General features: G+C 42.7%; 1 protein-coding gene across 1 annotated transcript in view; it reads left to right on the forward strand.

Moving 5' to 3' along the window:
- LOC139467119 (soluble guanylate cyclase 89Db-like) overlaps nucleotides 1-12,835 on the forward strand; it is a 57,070-nt gene extending 44,235 nt beyond the window's left edge. Inside the window, exons 10-12 of the mRNA XM_071248838.1 lie at nucleotides 7,779-7,891; nucleotides 10,767-10,903; nucleotides 12,359-12,835. Of these exons, the coding sequence (XP_071104939.1) occupies nucleotides 7,779-7,891; nucleotides 10,767-10,903; nucleotides 12,359-12,738 (630 nt within the window). The 3' untranslated portion in view covers nucleotides 12,739-12,835. The remainder of the gene's footprint in view (nucleotides 1-7,778; nucleotides 7,892-10,766; nucleotides 10,904-12,358) is intronic.
- Nucleotides 12,836-13,394: the final 559 nt, after the last annotated feature.

Here is a 13,394-nt window from a genome sequence, read left to right on the forward strand (position 1 = left end):
GGTCAAATATCTAGGCAACTACTTGTGTTGATTTCAGTATTTAAATGAGTACAGGAAGTGGGTTTAATACTGGGTTTAATACTGGGTTTAATGCTTGGTTTAATGCTTGGTTTAATGTTGTTTGGTACAGCACTCAATCCATCTTTCCAAGACAAGGGAGTTAACTGACTGTGAAAGTCCAGTTTCCAACCGTGTCGAACTCGGCTGGAATTTCCCGGCTTGGTCACAGTGGCTATTACAAGTTATGTCCCTTCTGTGTCCATCTCATTGACCAATTAGATTCCACCTCTCATATCACTTGCATTATGCTTCAAACGAAATGTCGGCGCCCCGTCGAGACAAACTGGTTGCTAATAAAAATCTACATTTTGCTAAGACAGGTCTTACCTTGCGAAGTACATCAAATCATGTGAGCATCTTGGTTAAAAGCACGAAAAGATTTGGAAAATATTTGTGACACTGAGCGGTACAAGTGCTTTGCAAATCCTGCAATTGACCAAAATCTGCATGGCAGTTTACGAACTGGATGTTGATTGGACTATGCATAGACTTATTAGTCCAGCCAATATATAACTAAATATAACTCCATAATTGCAGGCTAGTTCAGCAAGGATGAAAACTGGACTTTCATAGTTAGTTAACTCCCTTGCCTCAGGAAGATGGACTCAGTCATATCACTGCCTGTCAACTTCAAGTAGAAAAGAATTCAAACAAGTGACACAGGTCATAGATCTTTTCCACTTCTTGTGTAACCCTTGATTCAGGGAGTCAGGGTTCAACTGATCCTGTCCACCACCCTGTCCACAAGGCCACCCAAATCCCCCTTTAAATTCCAACGTAATATAGATGTTTTCTGAAACAGTAATATTTTCCGTGTGGCCTCGACTCCCACCGAGGCACCAATGACCCTCAGCTGAGGTCAGACATGGTCAGTCACAGCACCCCATACAATACAATGGAAGAAAGTCATATGAAGAATTCATTTTTACAGGCAACTACATTCTTAAGTAGTATAATTTTATTTTCTCTGCATAGTTGGCATACATTCGGCATGATCTAACGCCTGATTTACATTCATGGAAAATACAAAGCCAGTCGGAAACATGAATGATGACCTTTTTCCATTATTAACTTGTAAAAAATCATGCTTACCAGGTAATAAATTCATATTCATTGTTGTAAACATGAATGCCCTACGATATGTAAACAAACAGCTCAATGGGTATGAAATGTTTCACTCTGCGTGTTTACTCGGAAGATAAACAAAGTAAACAATGGAGAGATCTGCGCAATAGCACAATGAAGGCCTGATGTCTAGCAATAACAAGTTGTTGTACGAGATAGAATAAGAAATGAAATACAAGTGGCCATGTTCACGAAGTGGTCTCAGCTCTGCTGTTTGTTAACATATTGAAATGATAATTGGGGATTATTATTATTATTATTTTATTTTACATTATTATTATTATTATTATTATTATTATCATCACTTTTATATTACCGTATTTGATGTAAAAAGCGCCCCGCTCTAATAAGCGCCCACAGCAATATTTGCTAATATTTTGGCTAGTGAAGAACCCCAATTAGCACCCCTTCCGATTGATGTACACAATACTTATTTGTTTGTGTATGATACCCACTCTTGTGTTATATGCACCCTTAATTATGGGCAATTAAATTCTGGAAAACATATCCGTTGTGTAAGATACTCACATACTTTTCTTTTGTATAATTTCAGACTGTCAGTATAAACAACAAAATTTACAATCTTTCAAATCTGTTTTTGGTTCTCACCAAAATTATATTCTAATAAGAGCCCCATATTTTTAATTTTGAGAGTGCCGCGGGCGCTTATTACGTCGAATACAGTATTATTATTTATCACAATCAATGTTTGTCCCGTGTCATTGTTTCTATGGATTCATACTGCCTACTCAACTCCATGGGGAGTATTCACGCCATGGTATCTCATCTCATCCTCCTAGTTACCCATTTTCTGCTTAGTGGACACAGATGAATGTTTCACTAAGTCATGTTTTATGACCTGTGTTGGGATGAATCACTAGAAACTGTGCGTTTAAAAAGTCTTAAAAGTTTGTGAATATGTCCCCTGTATGCTAACAGACTGAGAATGTGTAGTGTAAGGGACTAAGAGTTCCGGAAAGTATTTCTATAGCCATACATACTCCTAGGTTATTAAAGTTTAAGGAAATAGTTCTCAAACTATGAGATTGTATTTCCGTTCAGAATTGGGGTCATGGGTGGCCCAGTCGTCTAAGGCGCCGCGATTCGTTGTGCAGAGTTGCGTCCCTTTGGCATGCCAGAAACCTATGATTGTGGCTTCGAATCCCGGTTCACCCCGATTATGTTTCTAGGTTTGTCAGCACCATACCCGTGCTCGTGGGTTTCACTGAAGTGGTAAATATCAGAGACCTTATCACTTGGGGCTTTCCTCCCACATTAAGCTGACATGCTGTGATATAACTGGAATACTGTTAAAAGCGGCATTAAACCCAACTCACTCACACTCACTCAGTTTAGAATTAGTCACAATTAGAATTGTCAGGCTTTCCTTTGTTTGCTGGCGATTAGGTGCCTCACTCTGAGAGTGTGGGTAGGAATCCCAGATCAGACTCAACCCCAAAAAGTACTAGAATCTGTACTTTACTAAGAAAGTGTTATCCAAAATATAACATTTCTTAGATTTGACCACTTTCTAAATGGCTGTTGCGTTTATCGTCACATACAGACAATTAAATGTCCCAGGCCGCATCGTAGGGTAATGAGACTTATTTTACTCAAATATAATATGAACGTGCTCCGCCCAAACGTTGGGCGCCAATATAGCGGCCATAAAATTTCTGAGTTCTGTGATGGGATTCAAACCACAAACCTTCTGATCAGAGGTCGGCCACCTTGTCCACATGACCAAAGAGGCTAACCTTATCAGCAAGAGACAAGGTAAGGATGTCATCTGAAGGATGACTCCATGCCCTGCTACATACATAAACACAGACATTAAGAAACTCCACATAAAGTTTAAATCCTGTTGATCCTGTCTTCATAACAATATGTCATATGACTTATGTAAACTTAACTTCTTTGAGGGGCATTTAGAAGTTGGAATACTAAACAAGGATAAGATAAATGGATGAAAACTTCTTTATTACAATTACCAGCTTTGTTTCGGTGTAGGTTCCACCACTGTCACTTTCTTGATAATGGTGTTAGAATCTACACCAAAATGTACCTCCTAACTATAATAAAGAAGTCGTTCATCCATATATCTTTAACTTTCTTTATAGAAACTTATTTGTCCTCTCTGATTTGCACTTTGATTGAATAATATCATTTGCCTTCTTCACAAAATTAACTTCAACTGCTACATGAAATCCAAAGCCAAGGATTCAAATATCACATACTGTAAATCTTGAAATTCATGTGAACGTGAATTAAATGCGAAAAATGCGTGTGGTCTTGGCTCGCATTATTAAACATCGTATTTATATCAACAATAAGACATTTTGGATAGCAGGAATACCAACTTAGACATACGCTGAAAACAAACAACTATGTATTCCACACCACTGTTTCTTGAACAGCACTTGTAACAAGTATATAACCATGTCATTCAAACACTAATTACATCCTGTGAATTGTCACTGGAGTCAAGACAAGAGTTCTACTCACTTATGTCATCACTGATCACACCTGCAAGTCCAGACAGATGCCACCCACGCAACACAGTGTCTCTGTTCTTTGCGACTGCATCAAAGGCCGACACGAGCCAGGGCGCATGTATTGTTTATATTAGTGGAAGTACACTACTCAGCGCTAATAAGTGGTGCTATTTGGTGTGTGTTTGGATTAATGTAAGGTTGGATTAAGGTGAGGATTCTCCTGTAGACCTGACTGAGGACATTTTCTTAAGATATAAATCCACTGATGCTTGAGAGGAGGGGGTGTCACATTTTTGGCTAGGGGCCAGCGGTCGCATTCTTTTGAAACGCATTTATTTCACGATTTACAGTATTCAAATGAGATCAGTCGGGTCACCGATGAAGACTACAGGTACCAGTGTTGTTCCTCAAGGCAGCGCAATCCTTTGAACATAAATGAGAGAGGTGTGTTTTTATCACAATTCCTTTTGCTTTGCCTCACATGGTCCCATGGTGAGTAGTCATCTTCCAGACACAAGGGAGTTAACTGACTATGGAAGTCCAATTTCCAATCTTGCCAAACTAGGCAATGCTGTCAACAGAAATTTTCCAAATCTTTTCTTGTTTTTTATCAAGGTGTTCATTTGATTTAATGCACTTCTCAAAGTAAGACCTGTTTTATTACAATATAGATCTTGATGAGGGATCAGATCGTCTTCACAGGGCACCACCATTTTGTTTGAAGCAAATACAAGTGATATGAGAGGTGGAATCTGATAGGTCATTAGGAGGGACATAGAAGGGACATAACTTGTAACAGCCACTGGTGGCGCTACGATCAAGCCCAGAAATTCGAGTTCTGGAAGGATGAAATTCCAGTTCGGTAAGGATGTAAATTGGACTTTTACAGTCAGTTAACTCCCTTGCCTCGGAATGAGTAGAACCGGGGTTGAATAGGTCTTCAGCAACCCATGCTTGCCGTAAAAGGCGACTATGCTTGTCGTAAGAGGCGACTAATGGGATCAGGTGGTCAGGCCTAGTTCAGCAAGGGTGGAAACTGGACTTTTACATTCAGTTAACGACCTTGCCTCTTGAAGATGATGAGTCATGTTTTCTTGTAATTATGACCTCTGAGAGGTTAGGAAGAATATATATGCTGTCATACATGGTTGTCGACTGTAGTAACTGCTTGATCAACTTGGGTAAACAAACAGACGACACTTGATGAGGAACCATGTCCAAATCTAGCACTCAATTACATTGTTCTTTGTGAGCTTTGTTAAATATGTAATCATTACCAGCCATTTGCATTGCATCTGACATGACAACATACTGCAGTATGTCAAGATAAAAATGTGTTTATTTATGTGAGCAATGGACATTCTCATTTTTGGCACTAATTTCAAGACCACATTATTTTCATGATTTACAATACTGTGTTCATAAATAATAAATATCTCCAACAAATATAACCTTAAGCCATGAAACAACAATATTTCCAGCAAACACGACCAGCTGTAGCCGATACTGACTTGTGTCCAATGCTTCTGTACCATGTGGTTCGAGTACAAAACTATAATTCCTAACATGGCTGTGTGTTTTTGTTTGCAAAGATTAAAGTCAACAACGATCTCCTTGGACAATATCCGTCAGGTAGAAAAACATGGCCGAGATGACGACTTGTTTACGTGTATAGGATAACATGTTGATGACACTTCCTGCACCGTGGTGGCGGCCATTGTGGTTACTAACACCTGTGTTAACCCTCGAGTGGGGCCAGCATCTCATTAACCCTTCCAGGGTTGTGTTCATCCAGCTGCTGTTAATTGTTCGATATTTGTAGAATGTTGCTACATGTGTATTTGGTACTTCCTACAGAATGGTTTCCATGGAAACGAACCACCTGATTCTTACCGGACCAAATATATTCTGCAAAAATTGTTTGTTTTCATAAGGGAACATTAACGGTAATTAGGTAAACTGTCCTGAATACCTAAGTGAGGATTCTGGATTAGAATTGGTCCCCAGCAACCTATGCTGGTCATGAGAGGCGATTTGGGTACAATGTGTGAAGCCTATTTCTGGTGTCCCCGTCGTGATATTGCTTGAATAATGCTGGAATAATGCTGAAAGCAGTGTAAAACCCTACTCACTCACTCACTCACTCACTCACTCACTCACTCATAACAGGCGATTAATTTGACTGGTTGGTCAGGATCGCTGACTTGGTTGATAGCGTGTCCTTGTGCCCCTATTGCAAAGTTTGTTGTTCACAATGTCGACCACTGGATTCTCTGGTCCAGACTCATTTCTTTACAAACCACTGACATAAAACTGGAATATTACAAGCAAACGAGCTATCCTGAATAATTTTTGATAGGAAACAGAAATCTACTAATGCAACAACTGTTAACTGCAGTTGTTCGGGCAGTTGGGTAGCCTTGTGGTTAAAGTGTTTGCTTGTCACACTGGAGACTGAGTTTGATTCCTTGTATGGGTATAGTCAGTTATTTTGGTGTCCCCTGGGAAATGGATGAAATATTGCTAAAAGTGGCGTAAAAGTACCCTGTGCCTTGCAAGTAGAATTTTGTCCAGAGGCAAGGATGTCAACTGACTTTGAAAGTCCAATTTCCACCTTTGCTGAACTAGGCTGGAATTCCTGGGCTCGATCATGGCGCCACCAGTGGCTATTATGAGTTCCTTCTATGCCTCTCCTATTGACAATCAGATCAAAGCTCTGAAATCACTTGCATTTACTTCAAACAAAATGGCGGAGCCCAGTAAAGACAATCTGATCGATAATCAAATCTGTTTTAATAAAATGTGTCTTACCCTACGAGGTGCATCAAATCACTTGAGCACCTTGACTAAAAACATTTGCAAAATATCTGTCCACATCTAGTTGACGGTACACATGATTTGCAAATCCTTTAGTTGACCGAAATCGGCATGTTGAAATCCATGTTGTTTATGAAATGGATGTCATAAATTGCAGTCAAGTTCGGCAAGGGTGGAAACTGGACTTTTATAGTCAGTTAACGCCCTTGCCTCAGGAAGATGTGGTCACAAAGGGGCCAATTGTGCATTGTCCTTGGATGGATGATCATCATGGAATGCCAGCTCTTACCTGAATGTGTGATGGATGTTTGGACTATTTGCCAGTAGGTCTCCCTGGACTGGGGAACGGGCGGCCCAGTCGTCTAAGGCGCCGTGATTCGCTGTGCAGAGTTGCGTCCCGTTGACACGCCAGAAACCTATGATTGTGGGTCGAATCCCGGTTCGCCCCGATTAAGTTTCTAGGTTTGTCAGCACCATACCCGTGCTCCTGGGTTTCATCTGATAAACGTCTGAGACCTGCATCACTTCGGGCTTTCGGTCAGGCTCGCTGACTTGGTTGAAGCATGTCATCGATCCCAATTGATGCTCATGATGTCAATCACTGGATTGTCTGGTCCAGACTCGATTATTTTACAGACCACTTTCATGTAGCTGGAATATTGCTGAGTGTGGCGTTAAACAACAAACAAACAAATCATGTTGTTGTGCACCTTCTATTAGCATATCATCTAGCGCACATGTCCTTCCCATGGTCTGCCTGTCCAGGTGTTGTTTTATGGAGGATTATTCTCTGTTTAAACCCCCCCCCCCCCCCCCCCCCTATGGATGTTTCGTTTTTGGAGCAACAAATCCAAAAACAGAAGAGATATCTTAACCAAGATAGGTAGGTCGGTAGTGGTGACAGTGCTGCTTTCCAGAGCAGATCTTGAAAAATGTACCATTTTTCTTCACCAAACTTTGCACATAGATAGGCCTAGTGGTAAACTGGTTCCTTTTGATAGTTTGGGATTTTTTGAGTTTCCATAGCAACAACTTTGATTTAGACTAACAATGGTGGTAGTGCTCATTTCGAGAGCAGAGCTTGAAAACCTTACAATACTTCTTGCATTGCAAACAAATGGACAATTTTTTTATTTTGTGTTTTTTTTTATATGGACTTCCAGTACAGTACAGTGCAGGCCTAGAACACAAAAGTGGAACTGGAGATCTGCTAAGATATGAAATCTGAAATTCTGGATTGGTATGTGAAAGGACATTAATTACAAAACCTTGGTGTTTCAGGGTAAAGGTGAGCAGAAGACCTACTGGCTGGCTGGCCGACGTGGCAGCCCCAGCACCAGCAATATGATCCTTCTCATCCAACAGGAACAGAATCTCAAGACTCCCCGGATCGGGTGGGTATAGCCTTAGTGGTGGGTGTGTATAGCAGTCGCCCTAGTGGTGGATGTGTATAGCAGTCGCCTTAGTGGTGGGTGTGTATAGCAGTCACCCTAGTGGTGGGTGTGTGTAGCCCTAGTGGTGACTGTGTATAGCCCTAGTGGTGGGTGTGTATAGCAGTCGCCCTAGTGGTGGGTGTGTATAGCAGTCGCCCTAGTGGTGGGTGTGTATAGCAGTTGCCCTAGTGGTGGGTGTGTATAGCCCTAGTGGTGGGTGTGTATAGCAGTCGCCCTAGTGGTGGGTGTGTATAGCAGTTGCCCTAGTGGTGGGTGTGTATAGCCCTAGTGGTGGGTGTGTATAGCAGTCGCCCTAGTGGTGGGTGTGTATAGCAGTCGCCCTAGTGGTGGGTGTGTATAGCAGTTGCCCTAGTGGTGGGTGTGTATAGCAGTCGCCCTAGTGGTGGGTGTGTATAGCAGTCGCCTTAGTGGTGGGTGTGTATAGCAGTCGCCCTAGTGGTGGGTGTGTATAGCCTTAGTGGTGGGTGTGTATAGCAGGCGCTCTAGTGGTGGGTGTGTATAGCAGTCGCCTTAGTGGTGGGTGTGTATAGCAGTCGCCTTAGTGGTGGGTGTCTATAGCAGTTGCCTTAGTGGTGGGTGTGTATAGCAGTCGCCTTAGTGGTGGGTGTGTATAGCAGTCGCCTTAGTGGTGGGTGTGTATAGCAGTTGCCTTAGTGGTGGGTGTGTATAACAGTCGCCTTAGTGGTGGGTGTGTATAGCCCTAGTGTTGGGTGTGTATAGCAGTCGCCTCAGTGGTGGGTGTCTATAGCAGTTGCCTTAGTGGTGGGTGTGTATAGCCCTAGTGGTGGGTGTGTATAGCAGTCGCCTTAGTGGTGGATGTGTATAGCAGTCGCCTTAGTGGTGGATGTGTATAGCAGTCGCCCTAGTGGTGGGTGTGTATAGCAGTCGCCCTAGTGGTGGGTGTCTATAGCAGTTGCCTTAGTGGTGGGTGTCTATAGCAGTCGCCTTAGTGGTGGGTGTGTATAGCAGTCGCCCTAGTGGTGGGTGTGTATAGCAGTCACCCTAGTGATGGGTGTGTGTAGCCCTAGTGGTGACTGTGTATAGCCATAGTGGTGGGTGTGTATAGCAGTCGCCTTAGTGGTGGGTGTGTATAGCAGTCGCCTTAATGGTGGGTGTGTATAGCAGTTGCCCTAGTGGTGGGTGTGTATAGCAGTCGCCCTAGTGGTGGGTGTGTATAGCAGTTGCCTTAGTGGTTGGTGTGTATAGCAGTCGCCTTACTGGTGGGTGTGTATAGCAGTCGCCCTAGTGGTGGGTGTGTATAGCAGTCGCCTTAGTGGTGGGTGTGTGTAGCCCTAGTGGTGGGTGTGTGTAGCCCTAGTGGTGGGTGTGTATAGCCCTAGTGGTGGGTGTGTATAGCAGTCGCCCTAGTGGTAGGTGTGTATAGCCCTAGTGGTGGTTGTGTATAGCAGTTGCCCTAGTGGTGGGTGTGTATAGCAGTCGCCTTAGTGGTGGGTGTGTATAGCAGTTGCCCTAGTGGTGGGTGTGTATAGCAGTCGCCCTAGTGGTGGGTGTGTATAGCAGTTGCCTTAGTGGTGGGTGTGTATAGCAGTTGCCCTAGTGGTGGGTGTGTGTAGCCCTAGTGGTGGGTGTGTATAGCATTTGCCTTAGTGGTGGGTGTGTATAGCAGTCGCCCTAGTGGTGGGTGTGTATAGCCCTAGTGGTGGGTGTGTATAGCAGTCGCCTTAGTGGTGGGTGTGTATAGCAGTCACCCTAGTGGTGGGTGTGTATAGCAGTCGCCCTAGTGGTGGGTGTGTATAGCAGTCGCCCTAGTGGTGGGTGTGTATAGCAGTTGCCTTAGTGGTGGGTGTGTATAGCAGTTGCCCTAGTGGTGGGTGTGTATAGCAGTCGCCTTAGTGGTGGGTGTGTGTAGCCCTAGTGGTGACTGTGTATAGCCGTAGTGGTGGGTGTGTATAGCAGTCGCCTTAGTGGTGGGTGTGTATAGCAGTCGCCTTAGTGGTGGGTGTGTAAAGCAGTCGCCCTAGTGGTGGGTGTGTATAGCAGTCGCCCTAGTGGTGGGTGTGTATAGCAGTTGCCTTAGTGGTGGGTGTGTATAGCAGTTGCCCTAGTGGTGGGTGTGTATAGCAGTCGCCTTAGTGGTGGGTGTGTGTAGCCCTAGTGGTGGGTGTGTATAGCCCTAGTGGTGGGTGTGTATAGCAGTCGCCCTAGTGGTGGGTGTGTATAGCAGTCACCTTAGTGGTGGGTGTGTATAGCAGTCGCCCTAGTGGTGGGTGTGTATAGCCCTAGTGTTGGGTGTGCATAGCAGTCGCCCTAGTGGTGGGTGTGTATAGCCCTAGTGGTGGATGTGTAAAGCAGTCGCCCTAGTGGTTGGTGTTTATAGCAGGTGAACTAGTGGTGTTTGTATCGTCAGGTGACTTGTTTTCTATTAATGATATTTGAATTCCACTTTCAAACCAGAACAATATCATGAACAGCAAATCATATTTTGAAAAACATTTTTTACTAATTTCTCAGGATGTTATATTTTTTCATATTTGTCCACAACTTTTGGAAAGTTAAATCATGAATTGCACTAGCTTTATGAGATCCTGGGTCAACTGAACCAAAACCAGATTGTGGATCGTGGACTGAAAAGGGAGATGTCATGTAAGGAGAATTTCCAGTTAAAATCACTGCCTTGAAATTTTGAAAAAATATAATTCCCGGTAACAAGTATTAAAATATGATTTACGTAGGGTTCGGGGCAGGTTGTCCGAACCCAGGCAAGTTTGAATCAGGAGATACGGAGGACATCATTTCTAAAGTTGTCTTCTGCCGTTTATCCTGTTCCACCGCTACATGATTGCTTCTGCTGCAGGAGTGTGCAGTCTTGCTGTGATCTGCACAATCTGCATATTTCAAGCAGCGGCACCAACCTCGCTGCCACCTTCAACCAGATCACCTGCAGTCAGGACGAGTTGGACAGCAACTGCAATGAAGAACAGGGGAGCAAAGGTCAGACTTGATGTTGACAGCGTGACACATGGCATGGAATACATGGCACTTTAACAGAAGATGTTTAGCATATTGAATGTTGCCTCTGTGTTGAACAGTGTTTGAAATAATTTTAAAACCCAGCAAGACAGAAGGGCATGTGACTCATAAATGTTGTCTGCCCATGTTCAAAGTTACCTGCCCACACTCGTACATTATAGATATTGAAAGGTCGCGAAAAATAAAAGACAAATCACGTCTTGATTCAGAAGAAATAATGCGAACAATTACTTGAGAATCTACCAGGAATTGTAATAAAACTAAAACCATAAGAAGTCTGCCAGACAGTCCTACAGGTGGAGGAAAATTTCATGCAGCCCGACATAAAAGTTACCAGCCACAGGTCAGCGGGCAGGCTGTTCTTTCGGACACTGGTGTAGAACCCTGTGAAGATTGAATTGGTAACAAACAAACAAACAAACAAAACAGACAACCACAAACAAACATCTGTGTTGACCTCGGAAAATCCCTAAATGTATCAAATGGTCTTGCTTGTCATGAAGCCAGGATGACCTAGACAGAGAGGGACTTGATGGTAACAGTTTACAATAAACCAATGGAAGATGCTTCACACCTTTTTGTATGTTAAAACATTCATGTTTCCTTGTAGACTATACTGATGAGTAAAGACTCACAAACAATCAGATTTTGAGGAAATTTTCTAGTTACAACAATTGATGCAATTAGCATCTCCCACATACACTTATTATCACAATACTGAAATATCAGCACCGACCTGCCTTTTGGTACAAGCATGGTCGCCTTTTATGGCAAGCATGGGTTGCAGAAGACGAATTCTACTCCGGATCTTCACGGGTCTTTTGCTTTGCGTATGACACTAATGATCTAATCATCCAGCAGACCATGTGATATTATATGTAAACAAGTCGTCTTATATAGTTTTGCGCAATCTCATTAAAATCATATCTTAGTTCTCGCTACCACTAAACAAAGATCTGAGGACATCCCATTACGGGTCACGTCAGACCGACCTTGCGCTAACTTTAACCAACCTATAGAATGACCAGTCAGAAGGCAGCTTTGCACTAATTTCAAATTGGCGAGTACACTTCGAAACATATTTTGACAAATTCTTGATTACAGATTTGAAACCTGAACAAAAGAACATTCTGGAATGGCTAATAGATGGTCTAGATTGTATGGATTCAGTCATTAAGCCCATAACTATCGTTGGGAATAAAGTTTTCGAGGTTGCATGATTAGAAATCCCATTCCGACTGTCACTTTCATAATTTGGTAAGCGATGCTCTGATTGGTCGGATGAAAGGTCGTTCTGACGTGACCCCTGATGGGATGTCTTCAGATCTTTGTTCAACAGTAGCGAGAACTAAGGTCTGATTTTAATGAGATTGAGTTTTGCTATGTGTAAAACACAATAATGGTCTTGTTTTACAGTGAAACTGGGACTTAGCAACAGTCTGAGTGACATCCGCTTCATTGATGAAGATGACGACCCGGAGGAACAGTGCATCAGTGCCAAAAAACTTCCTCCAACATCAAAGAGTGCTTCGCCGTTAACACCAGTGGGCGCTGCTAACCACACAATAAATGCACAGCAGGATCATAAACCTCGGCAAAACCGACCTTGTCATGAGAAAACAGACCACTACAATGGCTCAGCCAATGGCAAGATTCTGATGGCGTGTCCCAAGGCTGGAATGTGTTTCTGTGAGTCGGAAACTCAGGATATGACAGCTAGTTGCTCCTGTGCCTTGCAAGGAGCATGTTCTTGTCCAGTCCAACCTAGCAAAGGTCAAGGTCTCTCCAGAAAATGATGCAGAGTAGAGTCCGGTATTATGAGATGTGTTTTGTGATAATAGACTGTGGTATGAACATATCTATCATAGGCCTACCCAAAAAACCTTAACTTGTGTTCCCAAACATAAATATGAATGCTGTTTGTCATTTTGTACAGTAAATATTCACTAGCAGAAATATGAGTAGATTTTTCATGCTAAAACTGTTCTCGAGTTTTTAGTACGATTGACAATGTATTCCACAAAATAAGGATATACAATCCTAGTGCTGCTTATCAACATTTTCTGAATATATCATTGGGTGTGTCTTGACCGAATCACCGGTAGATTCCAAGAAAACGTGTGTACAGCTGATTGCTGTTTCCGGCTTAGTTAACGAGAAAATACACAAGGTAATCTTAATCCCTAGATATAAAACAATGCCTAGCAGAACAATAAATACTATTTAAACGGTAAATAAACATGTCTGGTGATTTTTTATCTCAAATTTCGAATTTGTACTGACGAAGTTTCTCAGCACCCGTTCGTTTGCCAGACTTCGCTGAAAGGGTACGGTGTAAATTTTTTCTGCGCATAATATTCAAATTTCTTTTTTTCCAAAATATTGAACCCGCTAGAGGGGGGTGCACATTATACATGGGTGCGCACTATACTCAAGAAAATACGGTATTTTG

Source organism: Haliotis cracherodii, unplaced genomic scaffold (assembly GCF_022045235.1).
Source record: "Haliotis cracherodii isolate W230 unplaced genomic scaffold, xgHalCrac1.p SCAF_19, whole genome shotgun sequence".
Classification (NCBI taxonomy): domain Eukaryota; kingdom Metazoa; phylum Mollusca; class Gastropoda; order Lepetellida; family Haliotidae; genus Haliotis; species Haliotis cracherodii.